Source organism: Drosophila bipectinata, unplaced genomic scaffold (assembly GCF_030179905.1).
Source record: "Drosophila bipectinata strain 14024-0381.07 unplaced genomic scaffold, DbipHiC1v2 scaffold_175, whole genome shotgun sequence".
Taxonomy (NCBI): Eukaryota; Metazoa; Arthropoda; class Insecta; order Diptera; family Drosophilidae; genus Drosophila; species Drosophila bipectinata.
In genome coordinates this window covers 22,751-45,513 of record NW_027222816.1, presented here as the reverse complement: position 1 = coordinate 45,513, position 22,763 = coordinate 22,751, and the positions used below count along the sequence as shown (strand labels likewise).

Here is a 22,763-nt window from a genome sequence, read left to right as displayed (position 1 = left end):
GTTTACAAAATAAACATTGAAATACACTGTTGTCATTATTTGGAAGATACATATATGAAGAACCAAAAATATGTCTGGTCTTGTGTGAGCAGCGGATCATCAAAATAATCATTTATTAATAATTTATAAATAATGTTATTATGATTTTTACAAAAGCGGCAAAGGGTCGAAGGGTCTTGTTATAAAAAGTTGAATTACATTTCATTTTTTTTTAATATACATATTGTCTATTGGAAACTAATTTATAAGTTGTATATTATTAAATAATATAGTAAATTGTGTATATATTGTCAAATAAAATTCATTAGTCCCAAGAACAAATTGTAGTTTATTTTTGCGTTTTAATATGGTAACTAAAAGTTAAGTAAGAAAAGTTTATTGGTAATATGAACACATTCAGAATATAAATTACTAGCCTCAACGTATACCTTCGAGCTACCAGTGGAAAATATACAATCCATTTTTGAGACGAAAATGAATTTAGAATTTTAAGATATGCAGAATGGGAAATAGATAAGATTTATTCTAATATTAAACATTTTAATTTACATTATTTTAGAAAAATAATATTTTTAGTACGAAAACAGTTTCTTAATGTCAAATGAAAGTTCACATTTTATCCAGGAAAGGGTCATTTTAAAAGCTATATTTAAGCATGAATACTTCATAAAAATATAGTTACGTTTTGCATAGCTGGTAGTTGAAAGTTCAATTTAAGACTTTCAGTAGTAAATTAACAAAAATACAACAATTTTATATTTTTAATGACGTTTTAATGCAAAATATTTAAGATATTAACGTAAACGTGCACTTTCGGGTACCCAAAAAAGGATCGAATCTATATACGGCAACTGAGAAAGGTTTTCCTCAAATTTTGAATATTTAAGATTCAAACGCAATTAAAACAAACATTAATTTTATTATCATAAGAACAAAATAATGAAAAATAATTACACCCTTTGAAAAAACATTTGTAACACAAATGAACTGTGCCAAACACATAGTCAAACTGCTCTCCTCCTCGATTCTCATCCGAACAAGGGACTTTGGATGTGGGTTCGCGGGCTATTTTTGCATAAAAAGTTTATTTTTGTGAATAAAAATTTAAAGAATGTCTGATTCAGCAGTAGCTACATCCGCGTCTCCTGTGGCAGCTCCACCGGCGCCGGCTGAGAAGAAAGTAGCAGCCAAAAAGGCAACTGGATCTGCTGCCACAAAAGCGAAGAAGACCGCAGCACCACCATCGCATCCGCCAACTCAACAAATGGTAGACGCTTCAATTAAGAATTTGAAGGAGCGTGGGGGCTCCTCGCTTCTAGCAATCAAGAAGTACATCACTGCCACATACAAGTGCGATGCTCAGAAACTGGCTCCTTTCATCAAGAAGTACCTGAAGTCTGCTGTGGCCAATGGTAAGCTGATCCAGACGAAGGGAAAGGGTGCTTCTGGTTCCTTTAAATTATCGGCTTCAGCCAAAAAGGAGCCCAAGCCGAAGCCTTCTTCTGTTGAGAAAAAACTAAAAGCAAGAAGGTATCGACCAAGAAGACCGGAGCCACCACTAAGAAGGCCGCGGGAGCTGCCGACAAGAAGCCGAAAACTAAAAAAGCCGTGGCTACCAAGAAGACAGCTGAAAAGAAGAAAACCGAGAAGGCCAAGGCAAAGGACGCTAAGAAGTCTGGTACCGTTAAGGCTAAAACAGTAGCAACAAAAGTGAAGCCATCATCAGCGAAACCAAAGGCAGCTAAAGCCCCAAAGGCTAAACCAGCTGCATCCGCTAAGCCCAAGAAGACGGTAAAGAAAGCACCAGCTCCTACTACCGCAAAGAAGCCGAAAGCTAAGACCACGGCAGCGAAAAAATAAATTGTGATAATGTGCATTATATTTGTACAGTTTCGCAATCGCAATTTTAGATTTCGATATCTAAAATTACATTAAACAAGCCCTTTTCAGGGCTACAATACATTTTTAAAGAGAAAAATATCAATTTTGCTTAGCTTGACATTTTAGAAGAGTATCTTAATCCTAATTGGATTCAAAATAGCAATCGTAATTTTGAAAATTGTATTAATATAAGAATATAATATATTATATAAATGCTAATACAGTATAAATATAAATTTCATCCATCCTAATTGGATTTAAAATAGCGATCACGAATTGGCTATTTATAATATAGTATATTAATACTAAAACAACATAAATTAAATTTCAGTTTCTTACAAAAACGATTTCAAACAATTAATTTATTTACTTTTATTGAAAAATGGGTGTCTTTGATGAAATAATGTTGTGGCCCTGAAAAGGGCCTTTTTCGATCATTCTGCCCATCAAGCGAGAAATCTACTTGGAGCTTGTATACTTGGTGACAGCCTTGGTTCCTTCACTGACGGCGTGCTTGGCCAACTCTCCAGGCAGGAGAAGGCGAACAGCCGTTTGGATTTCCCGACTGGTGATGGTCGAGCGCTTGTTGTAATGCGCCAGACGCGATGCCTCAGCAGCAATACGCTCAAAGATATCGTTCACGAAGCTGTTCATTATACTCATAGCTTTAGACGAAATTCCAGTGTCAGGGTGGACCTGCTTCAGAACCTTGTAGATGTAGATGGCATAGCTTTCCTTCCTCTTGCGCTTCTTCTTCTTATCGTTCTTGGTTATATTTTTCTGAGCTTTGCCAGCCTTCTTGGCTGCCTTTCCACTGGTTTTCGGCGGCATTATTACTTTAAAATTCACTTCACTTCCACTTATACCAAAGTTGGTGTTGGATCAGTTTTTAGTACTTTTATTCGAGCAGGGTTTTCAGGTCTGCTATTCAAAATGTTCATCAGAAACGACCTACCCCCAACGGAACGCAAAGGCAAACGCATAGGTATAAATTGGTGTTCCGAAGTTGTGTTCAATATTCGTGTGTGAAGTGAATAAACGTGAAGTAAAAAATATGTCTGGCCGTGGCAAGGGTGGAAAAGTGAAGGGAAAGGCAAAGTCCCGATCGAATCGTGCTGGTCTTCAGTTTCCCGTTGGACGTATTCACCGTCTGCTCCGCAAAGGCAACTATGCTGAACGCGTTGGTGCCGGCGCTCCTGTTTATCTGGCTGCCGTTATGGAATACCTGGCAGCTGAAGTTCTCGAGTTAGCTGGCAATGCTGCCCGTGACAACAAGAAGACTAGGATCATTCCCCGTCATCTGCAGTTGGCCATTCGCAATGACGAGGAGTTGAACAAGCTGCTCTCTGGTGTCACCATTGCTCAGGGTGGCGTTCTGCCCAACATCCAGGCTGTCCTGTTGCCAAAGAAGACCGAGAAGAAGGCTTAAAGATTTAATTGCGGTCCTGTATCTTACCTGCTTGTACATAAACTCATATATAAACCCAAACGTCCTTTTCAGGACGACCAAACCATTTAAGAAGAATGCAAATTTTCATTAGAAATATTAGGCCAAGACAATAGTTTAAACAACAAAAAAATATTCTAAACAGATTTATTGGAGAAAAATGTATGTTTGTGGATACATTATGTATCTATGATAGAAATAAAAGTTGAAATTCCACTTACATATAAAATTCAAGAATTTCGTATTTATTATTTGCGTGAAGTGTGATTGAAAAAATATATATATGAAGCTTCTTTTCTAGTAGTTTCTTTCTCTTTTAAAATAAAACTTTTAGATTTAAGTCATATTGTGCGTTTTTATTGATTGTATAATACACATATATTAACGAATTGTATAAACTACAATATATATTTTACTATAAGTGTAGACTTCAGTCCACTGGTGGGTGCCGCATGCCTTAAGCGTGCTGAATAATTAGATATATTTATTGTCTAATAGGCTAAGATATGTAGGTATTATTTAAAATTTATTTCTCTTTTTCTGTTAAAACAAATTGTGGTCCTGAAAAGGACCGATTGTATACATAGTTAAGTACAGGCTGTACAAAAATAATTTTAACCGCCAAAGCCGTATAGAGTGCGTCCTTGTCTCTTCAGGGCATAAACAACATCCATGGCCGTCACGGTCTTCCTTTTGGCGTGTTCGGTGTAGGTGACAGCATCGCGAATTACGTTCTCCAAAAACACTTTTAGAACTCCACGAGTTTCCTCGTAGATAAGACCAGAGATGCGCTTCACACCGCCACGACGAGCCAAACGACGGATAGCTGGCTTCGTAATACCCTGGATGTTATCACGCAAGACTTTGCGATGACGCTTAGCGCCACCTTTTCCCAGACCTTTGCCACCTTTACCGCGTCCAGTCATTTTTCAGTTTTGTTTATTAACGATACGACACTGCACGATAGTCACTGAAGAACTAACTTAACGCGGAAGGAGCCACCGCTCTTTATACCGATTCAACGAGAATTCGAAGAGTTCGGAGCGATATGCTTTTCCCGCTCTTCGTAAACCCAATAGACGAAATGGCAGGTCGTTCTATCTCCCTCTTTTCAACCCTCGGCGTTTCTGGTATATAAAGAGGTAGCGAAACGGGCAGCACGTTTATTGTGTTATTAGAGGCGCGAAGAGAACAGTGAATTTGGAAATTGAAATGGCTCGTACAAAGCAGACTGCTCGTAAATCGACTGGTGGCAAGGCCCCACGCAAACAACTGGCTACAAAGGCCGCACGTAAAAGTGCGCCAGCCACCGGAGGAGTAAAGAAGCCCCATCGCTATCGCCCCGGAACTGTGGCTCTCCGTGAGATCCGTCGCTACCAGAAGAGTACTGAGCTGTTGATCCGTAAACTGCCATTCCAGCGGTTGGTGCGTGAAATAGCTCAGGATTTCAAGACAGATTTGCGCTTCCAGAGCTCTGCTGTGATGGCTTTGCAGGAAGCTAGCGAAGCCTATCTGGTTGGTCTGTTTGAAGATACCAATTTGTGCGCCATCCATGCTAAGCGTGTTACTATTATGCCCAAAGACATCCAGCTGGCCCGTCGTATCCGTGGAGAGCGCGCTTAAATTGAACAATTGTCAATTGGCAGCCCTTAAATTTAAACTAAAAAATCGGTCCTTTTCAGGACCACAAAGCTTTTTAACTGAGATTTGAATAACTATTTTGATTTTACAGAACTTATTTTTAGGCTTACAAGGTGAAAATATGTTAGGTTTAAATATTTTTTTCGAACGCTAGGATATATATTATAACTAAAATAAATCCAAGCATTTAAAAGCATGTTTTTTTATAAATAAGGAATTGTTTACAAAATAAACATTGAAATACACTGTTGTCATTATTTGGAAGATACATATATGAAGAACCAAAAATATGTCTGGTCTTGTGTGAGCAGCGGATCATCAAAATAATCATTTATTAATAATTTATAAATAATGTTATTATGATTTTTACAAAAGCGGCAAAGGGTCGAAGGGTCTTGTTATAAAAAGTTGAATTACATTTCATTTTTTTTTAATATACATATTGTCTATTGGAAACTAATTTATAAGTTGTATATTATTAAATAATATAGTAAATTGTGTATATATTGTCAAATAAAATTCATTAGTCCCAAGAACAAATTGTAGTTTATTTTTGCGTTTTAATATGGTAACTAAAAGTTAAGTAAGAAAAGTTTATTGGTAATATGAACACATTCAGAATATAAATTACTAGCCTCAACGTATACCTTCGAGCTACCAGTGGAAAATATACAATCCATTTTGAGACGAAAATGAATTTAGAATTTTAAGATATGCAGAATGGGAAATAGATAAGATTTATTCTAATATTAAACATTTTAATTTACATTATTTTAGAAAAATAATATTTTTAGTACGAAAACAGTTTCTTAATGTCAAATGAAAGTTCACATTTTATCCAGGAAAGGGTCATTTTAAAAGCTATATTTAAGCATGAATACTTCATAAAAATATAGTTACGTTTTGCATAGCTGGTAGTTGAAAGTTCAATTTAAGACTTTCAGTAGTAAATTAACAAAAAATACAACAATTTTATATTTTTAATGACGTTTTAATGCAAAATATTTAAGATATTAACGTAAACGTGCACTTTCGGGTACCCAAAAAAGTATCGAATCTATATACGGCAACTGAGAAAGGTTTTCCTCAAATTTTGAATATTTAAGATTCAAACGCAATTAAAACAAACATTAATTTTATTATCATAAGAACAAAATAATGAAAAATAATTACACCCTTTGAAAAAACATTTGTAACACAAATGAACTGTGCCAAACACATAGTCAAACTGCTCTCCTCCTCGATTCTCATCCGAACAAGGGACTTTGGATGTGGGTTCGCGGGCTATTTTTGCATAAAAAAGTTTATTTTTGTGAATAAAAATTTAAAGAATGTCTGATTCAGCAGTAGCTACATCCGCGTCTCCTGTGGCAGCTCCACCGGCGCCGGCTGAGAAGAAAGTAGCAGCCAAAAAGGCAACTGGATCTGCTGCCACAAAAGCGAAGAAGACCGCAGCACCACCATCGCATCCGCCAACTCAACAAATGGTAGACGCTTCAATTAAGAATTTGAAGGAGCGTGGGGGCTCCTCGCTTCTAGCAATCAAGAAGTACATCACTGCCACATACAAGTGCGATGCTCAGAAACTGGCTCCTTTCATCAAGAAGTACCTGAAGTCTGCTGTGGCCAATGGTAAGCTGATCCAGACGAAGGGAAAGGGTGCTTCTGGTTCCTTTAAATTATCGGCTTCAGCCAAAAAGGAGCCCAAGCCGAAGCCTTCTTCTGTTGAGAAAAAACTAAAAGCAAGAAGGTATCGACCAAGAAGACCGGAGCCACCACTAAGAAGGCCGCGGGAGCTGCCGACAAGAAGCCGAAAACTAAAAAAGCCGTGGCTACCAAGAAGACAGCTGAAAAGAAGAAAACCGAGAAGGCCAAGGCAAAGGACGCTAAGAAGTCTGGTACCGTTAAGGCTAAAACAGTAGCAACAAAAGTGAAGCCATCATCAGCGAAACCAAAGGCAGCTAAAGCCCCAAAGGCTAAACCAGCTGCATCCGCTAAGCCCAAGAAGACGGTAAAGAAAGCACCAGCTCCTACTACCGCAAAGAAGCCGAAAGCTAAGACCACGGCAGCGAAAAAATAAATTGTGATAATGTGCATTATATTTGTACAGTTTCGCAATCGCAATTTTAGATTTCGATATCTAAAATTACATTAAACAAGCCCTTTTCAGGGCTACAATACATTTTTAAAGAGAAAAATATCAATTTTGCTTAGCTTGACATTTTAGAAGAGTATCTTAATCCTAATTGGATTCAAAATAGCAATCGTAATTTTGAAAATTGTATTAATATAAGAATATAATATATTATATAAATGCTAATACAGTATAAATATAAATTTCATCCATCCTAATTGGATTTAAAATAGCGATCGCGAATTGGCTATTTATAATATAGTATATTAATACTAAAACAACATAAATTAAATTTCAGTTTCTTACAAAAACGATTTCAAACAATTAATTTATTTACTTTTATTGAAAAATGGGTGTCTTTGATGAAATAATGTTGTGGCCCTGAAAAGGGCCTTTTTCGATCATTCTGCCCATCAAGCGAGAAATCTACTTGGAGCTTGTATACTTGGTGACAGCCTTGGTTCCTTCACTGACGGCGTGCTTGGCCAACTCTCCAGGCAGGAGAAGGCGAACAGCCGTTTGGATTTCCCGACTGGTGATGGTCGAGCGCTTGTTGTAATGCGCCAGACGCGATGCCTCAGCAGCAATACGCTCAAAGATATCGTTCACGAAGCTGTTCATTATACTCATAGCTTTAGACGAAATTCCAGTGTCAGGGTGGACCTGCTTCAGAACCTTGTAGATGTAGATGGCATAGCTTTCCTTCCTCTTGCGCTTCTTCTTCTTATCGTTCTTGGTTATATTTTTCTGAGCTTTGCCAGCCTTCTTGGCTGCCTTTCCACTGGTTTTCGGCGGCATTATTACTTTAAAATTCACTTCACTTCCACTTATACCAAAGTTGGTGTTGGATCAGTTTTTAGTACTTTTATTCGAGCAGGGTTTTCAGGTCTGCTATTCAAAATGTTCATCAGAAACGACCTACCCCCAACGGAACGCAAAGGCAAACGCATAGGTATAAATTGGTGTTCCGAAGTTGTGTTCAATATTCGTGTGTGAAGTGAATAAACGTGAAGTAAAAAAATATGTCTGGCCGTGGCAAGGGTGGAAAAGTGAAGGGAAAGGCAAAGTCCCGATCGAATCGTGCTGGTCTTCAGTTTCCCGTTGGACGTATTCACCGTCTGCTCCGCAAAGGCAACTATGCTGAACGCGTTGGTGCCGGCGCTCCTGTTTATCTGGCTGCCGTTATGGAATACCTGGCAGCTGAAGTTCTCGAGTTAGCTGGCAATGCTGCCCGTGACAACAAGAAGACTAGGATCATTCCCCGTCATCTGCAGTTGGCCATTCGCAATGACGAGGAGTTGAACAAGCTGCTCTCTGGTGTCACCATTGCTCAGGGTGGCGTTCTGCCCAACATCCAGGCTGTCCTGTTGCCAAAGAAGACCGAGAAGAAGGCTTAAAGATTTAATTGCGGTCCTGTATCTTACCTGCTTGTACATAAACTCATATATAAACCCAAACGTCCTTTTCAGGACGACCAAACCATTTAAGAAGAATGCAAATTTTCATTAGAAATATTAGGCCAAGACAATAGTTTAAACAACAAAAAAATATTCTAAACAGATTTATTGGAGAAAAATGTATGTTTGTGGATACATTATGTATCTATGATAGAAATAAAAGTTGAAATTCCACTTACATATAAAATTCAAGAATTTCGTATTTATTATTTGCGTGAAGTGTGATTGAAAAAATATATATATGAAGCTTCTTTTCTAGTAGTTTCTTTCTCTTTTTAAAATAAAACTTTTAGATTTAAGTCATATTGTGCGTTTTTATTGATTGTATAATACACATATATTAACGAATTGTATAAACTACAATATATATTTTACTATAAGTGTAGACTTCAGTCCACTGGTGGGTGCCGCATGCCTTAAGCGTGCTGAATAATTAGATATATTTATTGTCTAATAGGCTAAGATATGTAGGTATTATTTAAAATTTATTTCTCTTTTTCTGTTAAAACAAATTGTGGTCCTGAAAAGGACCGATTGTATACATAGTTAAGTACAGGCTGTACAAAAATAATTTTAACCGCCAAAGCCGTATAGAGTGCGTCCTTGTCTCTTCAGGGCATAAACAACATCCATGGCCGTCACGGTCTTCCTTTTGGCGTGTTCGGTGTAGGTGACAGCATCGCGAATTACGTTCTCCAAAAACACTTTTAGAACTCCACGAGTTTCCTCGTAGATAAGACCAGAGATGCGCTTCACACCGCCACGACGAGCCAAACGACGGATAGCTGGCTTCGTAATACCCTGGATGTTATCACGCAAGACTTTGCGATGACGCTTAGCGCCACCTTTTCCCAGACCTTTGCCACCTTTACCGCGTCCAGTCATTTTTCAGTTTTGTTTATTAACGATACGACACTGCACGATAGTCACTGAAGAACTAACTTAACGCGGAAGGAGCCACCGCTCTTTATACCGATTCAACGAGAATTCGAAGAGTTCGGAGCGATATGCTTTTCCCGCTCTTCGTAAACCCAATAGACGAAATGGCAGGTCGTTCTATCTCCCTCTTTTCAACCCTCGGCGTTTCTGGTATATAAAGAGGTAGCGAAACGGGCAGCACGTTTATTGTGTTATTAGAGGCGCGAAGAGAACAGTGAATTTGGAAATTGAAATGGCTCGTACAAAGCAGACTGCTCGTAAATCGACTGGTGGCAAGGCCCCACGCAAACAACTGGCTACAAAGGCCGCACGTAAAAGTGCGCCAGCCACCGGAGGAGTAAAGAAGCCCCATCGCTATCGCCCCGGAACTGTGGCTCTCCGTGAGATCCGTCGCTACCAGAAGAGTACTGAGCTGTTGATCCGTAAACTGCCATTCCAGCGGTTGGTGCGTGAAATAGCTCAGGATTTCAAGACAGATTTGCGCTTCCAGAGCTCTGCTGTGATGGCTTTGCAGGAAGCTAGCGAAGCCTATCTGGTTGGTCTGTTTGAAGATACCAATTTGTGCGCCATCCATGCTAAGCGTGTTACTATTATGCCCAAAGACATCCAGCTGGCCCGTCGTATCCGTGGAGAGCGCGCTTAAATTGAACAATTGTCAATTGGCAGCCCTTAAATTTAAACTAAAAAATCGGTCCTTTTCAGGACCACAAAGCTTGGGTGAACGGAGATTTGAATAACTATTTTGATTTTACAGAACTTATTTTTAGGTTTAAAAGGTTAAAATAGGTTAGGTTTAAATATTTTTTTCGAACGCTAGGATATATATTATAACTAAAATAAATCCAAGCATTTAAAAGCATGTTTTTTTATAAATAAGGAATTGTTTACAAAATAAACATTGAAATACACTGTTGTCATTATTTGGAAGATACATATATGAAGAACCAAAAATATGTCTGGTCTTGTGTGAGCAGCGGATCATCAAAATAATCATTTATTAATAATTTATAAATAATGTTATTATGATTTTTACAAAAGCGGCAAAGGGTCGAAGGGTCTTGTTATAAAAAGTTGAATTACATTTCATTTTTTTTTAATATACATATTGTCTATTGGAAACTAATTTATAAGTTGTATATTATTAAATAATATAGTAAATTGTGTATATATTGTCAAATAAAATTCATTAGTCCCAAGAACAAATTGTAGTTTATTTTTGCGTTTTAATATGGTAACTAAAAGTTAAGTAAGAAAAGTTTATTGGTAATATGAACACATTCAGAATATAAATTACTAGCCTCAACGTATACCTTCGAGCTACCAGTGGAAAATATACAATCCATTTTTGAGACGAAAATGAATTTAGAATTTTAAGATATGCAGAAGGGGCAATAGATAAGATTTATTCTAATATTAAAAATTTTAATTTACATTATTTTAGAAAAATAATATTTTTAGTACGAAAACAGTTTCTTAATGTCAAATGAAAGTTCACATTTTATCCAGGAAAGGGTCATTTTAAAAGCTATATTTAAGCATGAATACTTCATAAAAATATAGTTACGTTTTGCATAGCTGGTAGTTGAAAGTTCAATTTAAGACTTTCAGTAGTAAATTAACAAAAAATACAACAATTTTATATTTTTAATGACGTTTTAATGCAAAATATTTAAGATATTAACGTAAACGTGCACTTTCGGGTACCCAAAAAAGTATCGAATCTATATACGGCAACTGAGAAAGGTTTTCCTCAAATTTTGAATATTTAAGATTCAAACGCAATTAAAACAAACATTAATTTTATTATCATAAGAACAAAATAATGAAAAATAATTACACCCTTTGAAAAAACATTTGTAACACAAATGAACTGTGCCAAACACATAGTCAAACTGCTCTCCTCCTCGATTCTCATCCGAACAAGGGACTTTGGATGTGGGTTCGCGGGCTATTTTTGCATAAAAAAGTTTATTTTTGTGAATAAAAATTTAAAGAATGTCTGATTCAGCAGTAGCTACATCCGCGTCTCCTGTGGCAGCTCCACCGGCGCCGGCTGAGAAGAAAGTAGCAGCCAAAAAGGCAACTGGATCTGCTGCCACAAAAGCGAAGAAGACCGCAGCACCACCATCGCATCCGCCAACTCAACAAATGGTAGACGCTTCAATTAAGAATTTGAAGGAGCGTGGGGGCTCCTCGCTTCTAGCAATCAAGAAGTACATCACTGCCACATACAAGTGCGATGCTCAGAAACTGGCTCCTTTCATCAAGAAGTACCTGAAGTCTGCTGTGGCCAATGGTAAGCTGATCCAGACGAAGGGAAAGGGTGCTTCTGGTTCCTTTAAATTATCGGCTTCAGCCAAAAAGGAGCCCAAGCCGAAGCCTTCTTCTGTTGAGAAAAAACTAAAAGCAAGAAGGTATCGACCAAGAAGACCGGAGCCACCACTAAGAAGGCCGCGGGAGCTGCCGACAAGAAGCCGAAAACTAAAAAAGCCGTGGCTACCAAGAAGACAGCTGAAAAGAAGAAAACCGAGAAGGCCAAGGCAAAGGACGCTAAGAAGTCTGGTACCGTTAAGGCTAAAACAGTAGCAACAAAAGTGAAGCCATCATCGGCGAAACCAAAGGCAGCTAAAGCCCCAAAGGCTAAACCAGCTGCATCCGCTAAGCCCAAGAAGACGGTAAAGAAAGCACCAGCTCCTACTACCGCAAAGAAGCCGAAAGCTAAGACCACGGCAGCGAAAAAATAAATTGTGATAATGTGCATTATATTTGTACAGTTTCGCAATCGCAATTTTAGATTTCGATATCTAAAATTACATTAAACAAGCCCTTTTCAGGGCTACAATACATTTTTAAAGAGAAAAATATCAATTTTGCTTAGCTTGACATTTTAGAAGAGTATCTTAATCCTAATTGGATTCAAAATAGCAATCGTAATTTTGAAAATTGTATTAATATAAGAATATAATATATTATATAAATGCTAATACAGTATAAATATAAATTTCATCCATCCTAATTGGATTTAAAATAGCGATCGCGAATTGGCTATTTATAATATAGTATATTAATACTAAAACAACATAAATTAAATTTCAGTTTCTTACAAAAACGATTTCAAACAATTAATTTATTTACTTTTATTGAAAAATGGGTGTCTTTGATGAAATAATGTTGTGGCCCTGAAAAGGGCCTTTTTGCGCGCATTCTGCCCATCAAGCGAGAAATCTACTTGGAGCTTGTATACTTGGTGACAGCCTTGGTTCCTTCACTGACGGCGTGCTTGGCCAACTCTCCAGGCAGGAGAAGGCGAACAGCCGTTTGGATTTCCCGACTGGTGATGGTCGAGCGCTTGTTGTAATGCGCCAGACGCGATGCCTCAGCAGCAATACGCTCAAAGATATCGTTCACGAAGCTGTTCATTATACTCATAGCTTTAGACGAAATTCCAGTGTCAGGGTGGACCTGCTTCAGAACCTTGTAGATGTAGATGGCATAGCTTTCCTTCCTCTTGCGCTTCTTCTTCTTATCGTTCTTGGTTATATTTTTCTGAGCTTTGCCAGCCTTCTTGGCTGCCTTTCCACTGGTTTTCGGCGGCATTATTACTTTAAAATTCACTTCACTTCCACTTATACCAAAGTTGGTGTTGGATCAGTTTTTAGTACTTTTATTCGAGCAGGGTTTTCAGGTCTGCTATTCAAAATGTTCATCAGAAACGACCTACCCCCAACGGAACGCAAAGGCAAACGCATAGGTATAAATTGGTGTTCCGAAGTTGTGTTCAATATTCGTGTGTGAAGTGAATAAACGTGAAGTAAAAAATATGTCTGGCCGTGGCAAGGGTGGAAAAGTGAAGGGAAAGGCAAAGTCCCGATCGAATCGTGCTGGTCTTCAGTTTCCCGTTGGACGTATTCACCGTCTGCTCCGCAAAGGCAACTATGCTGAACGCGTTGGTGCCGGCGCTCCTGTTTATCTGGCTGCCGTTATGGAATACCTGGCAGCTGAAGTTCTCGAGTTAGCTGGCAATGCTGCCCGTGACAACAAGAAGACTAGGATCATTCCCCGTCATCTGCAGTTGGCCATTCGCAATGACGAGGAGTTGAACAAGCTGCTCTCTGGTGTCACCATTGCTCAGGGTGGCGTTCTGCCCAACATCCAGGCTGTCCTGTTGCCAAAGAAGACCGAGAAGAAGGCTTAAAGATTTAATTGCGGTCCTGTATCTTACCTGCTTGTACATAAACTCATATATAAACCCAAACGTCCTTTTCAGGACGACCAAACCATTTAAGAAGAATGCAAATTTTCATTAGAAATATTAGGCCAAGACAATAGTTTAAACAACCACAAAATATTCTAAACAGATTTATTGGAGAAAAATGTATGTTTGTGGATACATTATGTATCTATGATAGAAATAAAAGTTGAAATTCCACTTACATATAAAATTCAAGAATTTCGTATTTATTATTTGCGTGAAGTGTGATTGAAAAAAATATATATATGAAGCTTCTTTTCTAGTAGTTTCTTTCTCTTTTTAAAATAAAACTTTTAGATTTAAGTCATATTGTGCGTTTTTATTGATTGTATAATACACATATATTAACGAATTGTATAAACTACAATATATATTTTACTATAAGTGTAGACTTCAGTCCACTGGTGGGTGCCGCATGCCTTAAGCGTGCTGAATAATTAGATATATTTATTGTCTAATAGGCTAAGATATGTAGGTATTATTTAAAATTTATTTCTCTTTTTCTGTTAAAACAAATTGTGGTCCTGAAAAGGACCGATTGTATACATAGTTAAGTACAGGCTGTACAAAAATAATTTTAACCGCCAAAGCCGTATAGAGTGCGTCCTTGTCTCTTCAGGGCATAAACAACATCCATGGCCGTCACGGTCTTCCTTTTGGCGTGTTCGGTGTAGGTGACAGCATCGCGAATTACGTTCTCCAAAAACACTTTTAGAACTCCACGAGTTTCCTCGTAGATAAGACCAGAGATGCGCTTCACACCGCCACGACGAGCCAAACGACGGATAGCTGGCTTCGTAATACCCTGGATGTTATCACGCAAGACTTTGCGATGACGCTTAGCGCCACCTTTTCCCAGACCTTTGCCACCTTTACCGCGTCCAGTCATTTTTCAGTTTTGTTTATTAACGATACGACACTGCACGATAGTCACTGAAGAACTAACTTAACGCGGAAGGAGCCACCGCTCTTTATACCGATTCAACGAGAATTCGAAGAGTTCGGAGCGATATGCTTTTCCCGCTCTTCGTAAACCCAATAGACGAAATGGCAGGTCGTTCTATCTCCCTCTTTTCAACCCTCGGCGTTTCTGGTATATAAAGAGGTAGCGAAACGGGCAGCACGTTTATTGTGTTATTAGAGGCGCGAAGAGAACAGTGAATTTGGAAATTGAAATGGCTCGTACAAAGCAGACTGCTCGTAAATCGACTGGTGGCAAGGCCCCACGCAAACAACTGGCTACAAAGGCCGCACGTAAAAGTGCGCCAGCCACCGGAGGAGTAAAGAAGCCCCATCGCTATCGCCCCGGAACTGTGGCTCTCCGTGAGATCCGTCGCTACCAGAAGAGTACTGAGCTGTTGATCCGTAAACTGCCATTCCAGCGGTTGGTGCGTGAAATAGCTCAGGATTTCAAGACAGATTTGCGCTTCCAGAGCTCTGCTGTGATGGCTTTGCAGGAAGCTAGCGAAGCCTATCTGGTTGGTCTGTTTGAAGATACCAATTTGTGCGCCATCCATGCTAAGCGTGTTACTATTATGCCCAAAGACATCCAGCTGGCCCGTCGTATCCGTGGAGAGCGCGCTTAAATTGAACAATTGTCAATTGGCAGCCCTTAAATTTAAACTAAAAAATCGGTCCTTTTCAGGACCACAAAGCTTTTTTAACTGAGATTTGAATAACTATTTTGATTTTACAGAACTTATTTTTAGGTTTAAAAGGTTAAAATAGGTTAGGTTTAAATATTTTTTTTCGAACGCTAGGATATATATTATAACTAAAATAAATCCAAGCATTTAAAAGCATGTTTTTTTTATAAATAAGGAATTGTTTACAAAATAAACATTGAAATACACTGTTGTCATTATTTGGAAGATACATATATGAAGAACCAAAAATATGTCTGGTCTTGTGTGAGCAGCGGATCATCAAAATAATCATTTATTAATAATTTATAAATAATGTTATTATGATTTTTACAAAAGCGGCAAAGGGTCGAAGGGTCTTGTTATACAAAAGTTGAACTACCTTTCACTTTTTTTTTTAATCTACATATTGTCGATTGGAAACTCATTTATAAGTTGTATATTATTAAATAACATAGTAAATTGTGTATATATTGTCAAATAAAATTCATTAGTCCCAAGAACAAATTGTAGTTTATTTTTGCGTTTTAATATGGTAACTAAAAGTTAAGTAAGAAAAGTTTATTGGTAATATGAACACATTCAGAATATAAATTACTAGCCTCAACGTATACCTTCGAGCTACCAGTGGAAAATATACAATCCATTTTTGAGACGAAAATGAATTTAGAATTTTTAAGATATGCAGAATGGGAAATAGATAAGATTTATTCTAATATTAAACATTTTAATTTACATTATTTTAGAAAAATAATATTTTTAGTACGAAAACAGTTTCTTAATGTCAAATGAAAGTTCACATTTTATCCAGGAAAGGGTCATTTTAAAAGCTATATTTAAGCATGAATACTTCATAAAAATATAGTTACGTTTTGCATAGCTGGTAGTTGAAAGTTCAATTTAAGACTTTCAGTAGTAAATTAACAAAAATACAACAATTTTATATTTTTAATGACGTTTTAATGCAAAATATTTAAGATATTAACGTAAACGTGCACTTTCGGGTACCCAAAAAAGTATCGAATATATATACGGCAACTGAGAAAGGTTTTCCTCAAATTTTGAATATTTAAGATTCAAACGCAATTAAAACAAACATTAATTTTATTATCATAAGAACAAAATAATGAAAAATAATTACACCCTTTGAAAAAACATTTGTAACACAAATGAACTGTGCCAAACACATAGTCAAACTGCTCTCCTCCTCGATTCTCATCCGAACAAGGGACTTTGGATGTGGGTTCGCGGGCTATTTTTGCATAAAAAAGTTTATTTTTGTGAATAAAAATTTAAAGAATGTCTGATTCAGCAGTAGCTACATCCGCGTCTCCTGTGGCAGCTCCACCGGCGCCGGCTGAGAAGAAAGTAGCAGCCAAAAAGGCAACTGGATCTGCTGCCACAAAAGCGAAGAAGACCGCAGCACCACCATCGCATCCGCCAACTCAACAAATGGTAGACGCTTCAATTAAGAATTTGAAGGAGCGTGGGGGCTCCTCGCTTCTAGCAATCAAGAAGTACATCACTGCCACATACAAGTGCGATGCTCAGAAACTGGCTCCTTTCATCAAGAAGTACCTGAAGTCTGCTGTGGCCAATGGTAAGCTGATCCAGACGAAGGGAAAGGGTGCTTCTGGTTCCTTTAAATTATCGGCTTCAGCCAAAAAGGAGCCCAAGCCGAAGCCTTCTTCTGTTGAGAAAAAACTAAAAGCAAGAAGGTATCGACCAAGAAGACCGGAGCCACCACTAAGAAGGCCGCGGGAGCTGCCGACAAGAAGCCGAAAACTAAAAAAGCCGTGGCTACCAAGAAGACAGCTGAAAAGAAGAAAACCGAGAAGGCCAAGGCAAAGGACGCTAAGAAGTCTGGTACCGTTAAGGCTAAAACAGTAGCAACAAAAGTGAAGCCATCATCGGCGAAACCAAAGGCAGCTAAAGCCCCAAAGGCTAAACCAGCTGCATCCGCTAAGCCCAAGAAGACGGTAAAGAAAGCACCAGCTCCTACTACCGCAAAGAAGCCGAAAGCTAAGACCACGGCAGCGAAAAATAAATTGTGATAATGTGCATTATATTTGTACAGTTTCGCAATCGCAATTTTAGATTTCGATATCTAAAATTACATTAAACAAGCCCTTTTCAGGGCTACAATACATTTTTTAAAGAGAAAAATATCAATTTTGCTTAGCTTGACATTTTAGAAGAGTATCTTAATCCTAATTGGATTCAAAATAGCAATCGTAATTTTGAAAATTGTATTAATATAAGAATATAATATATTATATAAATGCTAATACAGTATAAATATAAATTTCATCCATCCTAATTGGATTTAAAATAGCGATCGCGAATTGGCTATTTATAATATAGTATATTAATACTAAAACAACATAAATTAAATTTCAGTTTCTTACAAAAACGATTTCAAACAATTAATTTATTTACTTTTATTGAAAAATGGGTGTCTTTGATGAAATAATGTTGTGGCCCTGAAAAGGGCCTTTTTACGATCAGTCTGCCGATCAGGCGAGAAATCTACTTGGAGCTTGTATACTTGGTGACAGCCTTGGTTCCTTCACTGACGGCGTGCTTGGCCAACTCTCCAGGCAGGAGAAGGCGAACAGCCGTTTGGATTTCCCGACTGGTGATGGTCGAGCGCTTGTTGTAATGCGCCAGACGCGATGCCTCAGCAGCAATACGCTCAAAGATATCGTTCACGAAGCTGTTCATTATACTCATAGCTTTAGACGAAATTCCAGTGTCAGGGTGGACCTGCTTCAGAACCTTGTAGATGTAGATGGCATAGCTTTCCTTCCTCTTGCGCTTCTTCTTCTTATCGTTCTTGGTTATATTTTTCTGAGCTTTGCCAGCCTTCTTGGCTGCCTTTCCACTGGTTTTCGGCGGCATTATTACTTTAAAATTCACTTCACTTCCACTTATACCAAAGTTGGTGTTGGATCAGTTTTTAGTACTTTTATTCGAGCAGGGTTTTCAGGTCTGCTATTCAAAATGTTCATCAGAAACGACCTACCCCCAACGGAACGCAAAGGCAAACGCATAGGTATAAATTGGTGTTCCGAAGTTGTGTTCAATATTCGTGTGTGAAGTGAATAAACGTGAAGTAAAAAATATGTCTGGCCGTGGCAAGGGTGGAAAAGTGAAGGGAAAGGCAAAGTCCCGATCGAATCGTGCTGGTCTTCAGTTTCCCGTTGGACGTATTCACCGTCTGCTCCGCAAAGGCAACTATGCTGAACGCGTTGGTGCCGGCGCTCCTGTTTATCTGGCTGCCGTTATGGAATACCTGGCAGCTGAAGTTCTCGAGTTAGCTGGCAATGCTGCCCGTGACAACAAGAAGACTAGGATCATTCCCCGTCATCTGCAGTTGGCCATTCGCAATGACGAGGAGTTGAACAAGCTGCTCTCTGGTGTCACCATTGCTCAGGGTGGCGTTCTGCCCAACATCCAGGCTGTCCTGTTGCCAAAGAAGACCGAGAAGAAGGCTTAAAGATTTAATTGCGGTCCTGTATCTTACCTGCTTGTACATAAACTCATATATAAACCCAAACGTCCTTTTCAGGACGACCAAACCATTTAAGAAGAATGCAAATTTTCATTAGAAATATTAGGCCAAGACAATAGTTTAAACAACAAAAAATATTCTAAACAGATTTATTGGAGAAAAATGTATGTTTGTGGATACATTATGTATCTATGATAGAAATAAAAGTTGAAATTCCACTTACATATAAAATTCAAGAATTTCGTATTTATTATTTGCGTGAAGTGTGATTGAAAAATATATATATGAAGCTTCTTTTCTAGTAGTTTCTTTCTCTTTTAAAATAAAACTTTTAGATTTAAGTCATATTGTGCGTTTTTATTGATTGTATAATACACATATATTAACGAATTGTATAAACTACAATATATATTTTACTATAAGTGTAGACTTCAGTCCACTGGTGGGTGCCGCATGCCTTAAGCGTGCTGAATAATTAGATATATTTATTGTCTAATAGGCTAAGATATGTAGGTATTATTTAAAATTTATTTCTCTTTTTCTGTTAAAACAAATTGTGGTCCTGAAAAGGACCGATTGTATACATAGTTAAGTACAGGCTGTACAAAAATAATTTTAACCGCCAAAGCCGTATAGAGTGCGTCCTTGTCTCTTCAGGGCATAAACAACATCCATGGCCGTCACGGTCTTCCTTTTGGCGTGTTCGGTGTAGGTGACAGCATCGCGAATTACGTTCTCCAAAAACACTTTTAGAACTCCACGAGTTTCCTCGTAGATAAGACCAGAGATGCGCTTCACACCGCCACGACGAGCCAAACGACGGATAGCTGGCTTCGTAATACCCTGGATGTTATCACGCAAGACTTTGCGATGACGCTTAGCGCCACCTTTTCCCAGACCTTTGCCACCTTTACCGCGTCCAGTCATTTTTCAGTTTTGTTTATTAACGATACGACACTGCACGATAGTCACTGAAGAACTAACTTAACGCGGAAGGAGCCACCGCTCTTTATACCGATTCAACGAGAATTCGAAGAGTTCGGAGCGATATGCTTTTCCCGCTCTTCGTAAACCCAATAGACGAAATGGCAGGTCGTTCTATCTCCCTCTTTTCAACCCTCGGCGTTTCTGGTATATAAAGAGGTAGCGAAACGGGCAGCACGTTTATTGTGTTATTAGAGGCGCGAAGAGAACAGTGAATTTGGAAATTGAAATGGCTCGTACAAAGCAGACTGCTCGTAAATCGACTGGTGGCAAGGCCCCACGCAAACAACTGGCTACAAAGGCCGCACGTAAAAGTGCGCCAGCCACCGGAGGAGTAAAGAAGCCCCATCGCTATCGCCCCGGAACTGTGGCTCTCCGTGAGATCCGTCGCTACCAGAAGAGTACTGAGCTGTTGATCCGTAAACTGCCATTCCAGCGGTTGGTGCGTGAAATAGCTCAGGATTTCAAGACAGATTTGCGCTTCCAGAGCTCTGCTGTGATGGCTTTGCAGGAAGCTAGCGAAGCCTATCTGGTTGGTCTGTTTGAAGATACCAATTTGTGCGCCATCCATGCTAAGCGTGTTACTATTATGCCCAAAGACATCCAGCTGGCCCGTCGTATCCGTGGAGAGCGCGCTTAAATTGAACAATTGTCAATTGGCAGCCCTTAAATTTAAACTAAAAAATCGGTCCTTTTCAGGACCACAAAGCTTTTTAACTGAGATTTGAATAACTATTTTGATTTTACAGAACTTATTTTTAGGTTTAAAAGGTTAAAATAGGTTAGGTTTAAATATTTTTTTCGAACGCTAGGATATATATTATAACTAAAATAAATCCAAGCATTTAAAAGCATGTTTTTTTATAAATAAGGAATTGTTTACAAAATAAACATTGAAATACACTGTTGTCATTATTTGGAAGATACATATATGAAGAACCAAAAATATGTCTGGTCTTGTGTGAGCAGCGGATCATCAAAATAATCATTTATTAATAATTTATAAATAATGTTATTATGATTTTTACAAAAGCGGCAAAGGGTCGAAGGGTCTTGTTATAAAAAGTTGAATTACATTTCATTTTTTTTTAATATACATATTGTCTATTGGAAACTAATTTATAAGTTGTATATTATTAAATAATATAGTAAATTGTGTATATATTGTCAAATAAAATTCATTAGTCCCAAGAACAAATTGTAGTTTATTTTTGCGTTTTAATATGGTAACTAAAAGTTAAGTAAGAAAAGTTTATTGGTAATATGAACACATTCAGAATATAAATTACTAGCCTCAACGTATACCTTCGAGCTACCAGTGGAAAATATACAATCCATTTTTGAGACGAAAATGAATTTAGAATTTTAAGATATGCAGAATGGGAAATAGATAAGATTTATTCTAATATTAAACATTTTAATTTACATTATTTTAGAAAAATAATATTTTTAGTACGAAAACAGTTTCTTAATGTCAAATGAAAGTTCACATTTTATCCAGGAAAGGGTCATTTTAAAAGCTATATTTAAGCATGAATACTTCATAAAAATATAGTTACGTTTTGCATAGCTGGTAGTTGAAAGTTCAATTTAAGACTTTCAGTAGTAAATTAACAAAAAATACAACAATTTTATATTTTTAATGACGTTTTAATGCAAAATATTTAAGATATTAACGTAAACGTGCACTTTCGGGTACCCAAAAAAGTATCGAATCTATATACGGCAACTGAGAAAGGTTTTCCTCAAATTTTGAATATTTAAGATTCAAACGCAATTAAAACAAACATTAATTTTATTATCATAAGAACAAAATAATGAAAAATAATTACACCCTTTGAAAAAACATTTGTAACACAAATGAACTGTGCCAAACACATAGTCAAACTGCTCTCCTCCTCGATTCTCATCCGAACAAGGGACTTTGGATGTGGGTTCGCGGGCTATTTTTGCATAAAAAAGTTTATTTTTGTGAATAAAGATTTAAAGAATGTCTGATTCAGCAGTAGCTACATCCGCGTCTCCTGTGGCAGCTCCACCGGCGCCGGCTGAGAAGAAAGTAGCAGCCAAAAAGGCAACTGGATCTGCTGCCACAAAAGCGAAGAAGACCGCAGCACCACCATCGCATCCGCCAACTCAACAAATGGTAGACGCTTCAATTAAGAATTTGAAGGAGCGTGGGGGCTCCTCGCTTCTAGCAATCAAGAAGTACATCACTGCCACATACAAGTGCGATGCTCAGAAACTGGCTCCTTTCATCAAGAAGTACCTGAAGTCTGCTGTGGCCAATGGTAAGCTGATCCAGACGAAGGGAAAGGGTGCTTCTGGTTCCTTTAAATTATCGGCTTCAGCCAAAAAGGAGCCCAAGCCGAAGCCTTCTTCTGTTGAGAAAAAACTAAAAGCAAGAAGGTATCGACCAAGAAGACCGGAGCCACCACTAAGAAGGCCGCGGGAGCTGCCGACAAGAAGCCGAAAACTAAAAAAGCCGTGGCTACCAAGAAGACAGCTGAAAAGAAGAAAACCGAGAAGGCCAAGGCAAAGGACGCTAAGAAGTCTGGTACCGTTAAGGCTAAAACAGTAGCAACAAAAGTGAAGCCATCATCGGCGAAACCAAAGGCAGCTAAAGCCCCAAAGGCTAAACCAGCTGCATCCGCTAAGCCCAAGAAGACGGTAAAGAAAGCACCAGCTCCTACTACCGCAAAGAAGCCGAAAGCTAAGACCACGGCAGCGAAAAAATAAATTGTGATAATGTGCATTATATTTGTACAGTTTCGCAATCGCAATTTTAGATTTCGATATCTAAAATTACATTAAACAAGCCCTTTTCAGGGCTACAATACATTTTTAAAGAGAAAAATATCAATTTTGCTT

The 22,763-nt window shown here is 38.1% G+C and overlaps 16 protein-coding genes and 5 pseudogenes across 16 annotated transcripts; 13 read left to right on the top strand and 8 right to left on the bottom strand.

The window, feature by feature from the left end:
* The first annotated feature begins 1,083 nt into the window (after nt 1-1,083).
* Nucleotides 1,084-1,949, top strand: LOC122321094 (histone H1-like; annotated as a pseudogene).
* A 279-nt stretch (nt 1,950-2,228) lies between these two features.
* Nucleotides 2,229-2,917, bottom strand: LOC138927145 (histone H2B). The gene has a single exon (XM_070282662.1). It carries the CDS (start codon nt 2,710-2,712, stop codon nt 2,341-2,343), a length of 372 nt encoding a protein of 123 aa, XP_070138763.1. The 5' UTR covers nt 2,713-2,917; the 3' UTR covers nt 2,229-2,340.
* An 8-nt stretch (nt 2,918-2,925) lies between these two features.
* On the top strand, nt 2,926-3,384 carry LOC138927144 (histone H2A). Its single transcript, XM_070282661.1, has one exon. It carries the CDS (start codon nt 2,936-2,938, stop codon nt 3,308-3,310), a length of 375 nt encoding a protein of 124 aa, XP_070138762.1. The 5' UTR covers nt 2,926-2,935; the 3' UTR covers nt 3,311-3,384.
* Nucleotides 3,385-3,887: 503 nt separating this feature from the next.
* On the bottom strand, nt 3,888-4,298 carry LOC138927101 (histone H4). Its single transcript, XM_070282623.1, has one exon. The coding sequence runs from the start codon at nt 4,252-4,254 to the stop codon at nt 3,943-3,945; it is 312 nt and encodes a 103-aa protein (XP_070138724.1). The 5' UTR covers nt 4,255-4,298; the 3' UTR covers nt 3,888-3,942.
* A 209-nt stretch (nt 4,299-4,507) lies between these two features.
* LOC138927111 (histone H3) lies at nt 4,508-5,011 on the top strand. Its single transcript, XM_070282634.1, has one exon. It carries the CDS (start codon nt 4,541-4,543, stop codon nt 4,949-4,951), a length of 411 nt encoding a protein of 136 aa, XP_070138735.1. The 5' UTR covers nt 4,508-4,540; the 3' UTR covers nt 4,952-5,011.
* A 1,261-nt stretch (nt 5,012-6,272) lies between these two features.
* Nucleotides 6,273-7,138, top strand: LOC138927118 (histone H1-like; annotated as a pseudogene).
* A 279-nt stretch (nt 7,139-7,417) lies between these two features.
* On the bottom strand, nt 7,418-8,024 carry LOC122321267 (histone H2B). Its single transcript, XM_070282654.1, has one exon. The coding sequence runs from the start codon at nt 7,899-7,901 to the stop codon at nt 7,530-7,532; it is 372 nt and encodes a 123-aa protein (XP_070138755.1). The 5' UTR covers nt 7,902-8,024; the 3' UTR covers nt 7,418-7,529.
* Nucleotides 8,025-8,079: 55 nt separating this feature from the next.
* LOC122321266 (histone H2A) lies at nt 8,080-8,574 on the top strand. Its single transcript, XM_043210935.2, has one exon. The coding sequence runs from the start codon at nt 8,126-8,128 to the stop codon at nt 8,498-8,500; it is 375 nt and encodes a 124-aa protein (XP_043066870.1). The 5' UTR covers nt 8,080-8,125; the 3' UTR covers nt 8,501-8,574.
* Nucleotides 8,575-9,078: 504 nt separating this feature from the next.
* LOC138927097 (histone H4) lies at nt 9,079-9,489 on the bottom strand. Its single transcript, XM_070282618.1, has one exon. It carries the CDS (start codon nt 9,443-9,445, stop codon nt 9,134-9,136), a length of 312 nt encoding a protein of 103 aa, XP_070138719.1. The 5' UTR covers nt 9,446-9,489; the 3' UTR covers nt 9,079-9,133.
* A 209-nt stretch (nt 9,490-9,698) lies between these two features.
* On the top strand, nt 9,699-10,202 carry LOC138927112 (histone H3). Its single transcript, XM_070282635.1, has one exon. The coding sequence runs from the start codon at nt 9,732-9,734 to the stop codon at nt 10,140-10,142; it is 411 nt and encodes a 136-aa protein (XP_070138736.1). The 5' UTR covers nt 9,699-9,731; the 3' UTR covers nt 10,143-10,202.
* A 1,264-nt stretch (nt 10,203-11,466) lies between these two features.
* Nucleotides 11,467-12,332, top strand: LOC138927090 (histone H1-like; annotated as a pseudogene).
* A 370-nt stretch (nt 12,333-12,702) lies between these two features.
* Nucleotides 12,703-13,302, bottom strand: LOC138927151 (histone H2B). The gene has a single exon (XM_070282668.1). The coding sequence runs from the start codon at nt 13,094-13,096 to the stop codon at nt 12,725-12,727; it is 372 nt and encodes a 123-aa protein (XP_070138769.1). The 5' UTR covers nt 13,097-13,302; the 3' UTR covers nt 12,703-12,724.
* Nucleotides 13,303-13,309: 7 nt separating this feature from the next.
* LOC122321261 (histone H2A) lies at nt 13,310-13,768 on the top strand. The gene has a single exon (XM_043210928.2). It carries the CDS (start codon nt 13,320-13,322, stop codon nt 13,692-13,694), a length of 375 nt encoding a protein of 124 aa, XP_043066863.1. The 5' UTR covers nt 13,310-13,319; the 3' UTR covers nt 13,695-13,768.
* Nucleotides 13,769-14,273: 505 nt separating this feature from the next.
* LOC138927098 (histone H4) lies at nt 14,274-14,684 on the bottom strand. The gene has a single exon (XM_070282619.1). It carries the CDS (start codon nt 14,638-14,640, stop codon nt 14,329-14,331), a length of 312 nt encoding a protein of 103 aa, XP_070138720.1. The 5' UTR covers nt 14,641-14,684; the 3' UTR covers nt 14,274-14,328.
* Nucleotides 14,685-14,893: 209 nt separating this feature from the next.
* On the top strand, nt 14,894-15,397 carry LOC138927107 (histone H3). The gene has a single exon (XM_070282629.1). It carries the CDS (start codon nt 14,927-14,929, stop codon nt 15,335-15,337), a length of 411 nt encoding a protein of 136 aa, XP_070138730.1. The 5' UTR covers nt 14,894-14,926; the 3' UTR covers nt 15,338-15,397.
* A 1,268-nt stretch (nt 15,398-16,665) lies between these two features.
* On the top strand, nt 16,666-17,448 carry LOC138927123 (histone H1-like; annotated as a pseudogene).
* A 472-nt stretch (nt 17,449-17,920) lies between these two features.
* Nucleotides 17,921-18,502, bottom strand: LOC138927154 (histone H2B). Its single transcript, XM_070282672.1, has one exon. It carries the CDS (start codon nt 18,293-18,295, stop codon nt 17,924-17,926), a length of 372 nt encoding a protein of 123 aa, XP_070138773.1. The 5' UTR covers nt 18,296-18,502; the 3' UTR covers nt 17,921-17,923.
* A 6-nt stretch (nt 18,503-18,508) lies between these two features.
* Nucleotides 18,509-18,967, top strand: LOC138927153 (histone H2A). Its single transcript, XM_070282671.1, has one exon. The coding sequence runs from the start codon at nt 18,519-18,521 to the stop codon at nt 18,891-18,893; it is 375 nt and encodes a 124-aa protein (XP_070138772.1). The 5' UTR covers nt 18,509-18,518; the 3' UTR covers nt 18,894-18,967.
* Nucleotides 18,968-19,468: 501 nt separating this feature from the next.
* Nucleotides 19,469-19,879, bottom strand: LOC138927102 (histone H4). Its single transcript, XM_070282624.1, has one exon. It carries the CDS (start codon nt 19,833-19,835, stop codon nt 19,524-19,526), a length of 312 nt encoding a protein of 103 aa, XP_070138725.1. The 5' UTR covers nt 19,836-19,879; the 3' UTR covers nt 19,469-19,523.
* Nucleotides 19,880-20,088: 209 nt separating this feature from the next.
* LOC138927113 (histone H3) lies at nt 20,089-20,592 on the top strand. The gene has a single exon (XM_070282636.1). It carries the CDS (start codon nt 20,122-20,124, stop codon nt 20,530-20,532), a length of 411 nt encoding a protein of 136 aa, XP_070138737.1. The 5' UTR covers nt 20,089-20,121; the 3' UTR covers nt 20,533-20,592.
* Nucleotides 20,593-21,879: 1,287 nt separating this feature from the next.
* LOC138927103 (histone H1-like) lies at nt 21,880-22,720 on the top strand (annotated as a pseudogene).
* The last annotated feature ends 43 nt before the right edge of the window (nt 22,721-22,763 follow it).

Bases quoted from the DNA above. Each gene is read 5' to 3' on its own strand.
- LOC138927107 (XM_070282629.1), top strand. From the start codon at position 14,927: ATGGCTCGTACAAAGCAGACTGCTCGTAAATCGACTGGTGGCAAGGCC.
- LOC138927098 (XM_070282619.1), bottom strand. From the start codon at position 14,640: ATGACTGGACGCGGTAAAGGTGGCAAAGGTCTGGGAAAAGGTGGCGCT.
- LOC138927113 (XM_070282636.1), top strand. From the start codon at position 20,122: ATGGCTCGTACAAAGCAGACTGCTCGTAAATCGACTGGTGGCAAGGCC.
- LOC122321261 (XM_043210928.2), top strand. From the start codon at position 13,320: ATGTCTGGCCGTGGCAAGGGTGGAAAAGTGAAGGGAAAGGCAAAGTCC.
- LOC138927145 (XM_070282662.1), bottom strand. From the start codon at position 2,712: ATGCCGCCGAAAACCAGTGGAAAGGCAGCCAAGAAGGCTGGCAAAGCT.
- LOC138927144 (XM_070282661.1), top strand. From the start codon at position 2,936: ATGTCTGGCCGTGGCAAGGGTGGAAAAGTGAAGGGAAAGGCAAAGTCC.
- LOC138927151 (XM_070282668.1), bottom strand. From the start codon at position 13,096: ATGCCGCCGAAAACCAGTGGAAAGGCAGCCAAGAAGGCTGGCAAAGCT.
- LOC138927097 (XM_070282618.1), bottom strand. From the start codon at position 9,445: ATGACTGGACGCGGTAAAGGTGGCAAAGGTCTGGGAAAAGGTGGCGCT.
- LOC138927112 (XM_070282635.1), top strand. From the start codon at position 9,732: ATGGCTCGTACAAAGCAGACTGCTCGTAAATCGACTGGTGGCAAGGCC.
- LOC138927153 (XM_070282671.1), top strand. From the start codon at position 18,519: ATGTCTGGCCGTGGCAAGGGTGGAAAAGTGAAGGGAAAGGCAAAGTCC.
- LOC138927111 (XM_070282634.1), top strand. From the start codon at position 4,541: ATGGCTCGTACAAAGCAGACTGCTCGTAAATCGACTGGTGGCAAGGCC.
- LOC122321266 (XM_043210935.2), top strand. From the start codon at position 8,126: ATGTCTGGCCGTGGCAAGGGTGGAAAAGTGAAGGGAAAGGCAAAGTCC.
- LOC138927154 (XM_070282672.1), bottom strand. From the start codon at position 18,295: ATGCCGCCGAAAACCAGTGGAAAGGCAGCCAAGAAGGCTGGCAAAGCT.
- LOC138927101 (XM_070282623.1), bottom strand. From the start codon at position 4,254: ATGACTGGACGCGGTAAAGGTGGCAAAGGTCTGGGAAAAGGTGGCGCT.
- LOC122321267 (XM_070282654.1), bottom strand. From the start codon at position 7,901: ATGCCGCCGAAAACCAGTGGAAAGGCAGCCAAGAAGGCTGGCAAAGCT.
- LOC138927102 (XM_070282624.1), bottom strand. From the start codon at position 19,835: ATGACTGGACGCGGTAAAGGTGGCAAAGGTCTGGGAAAAGGTGGCGCT.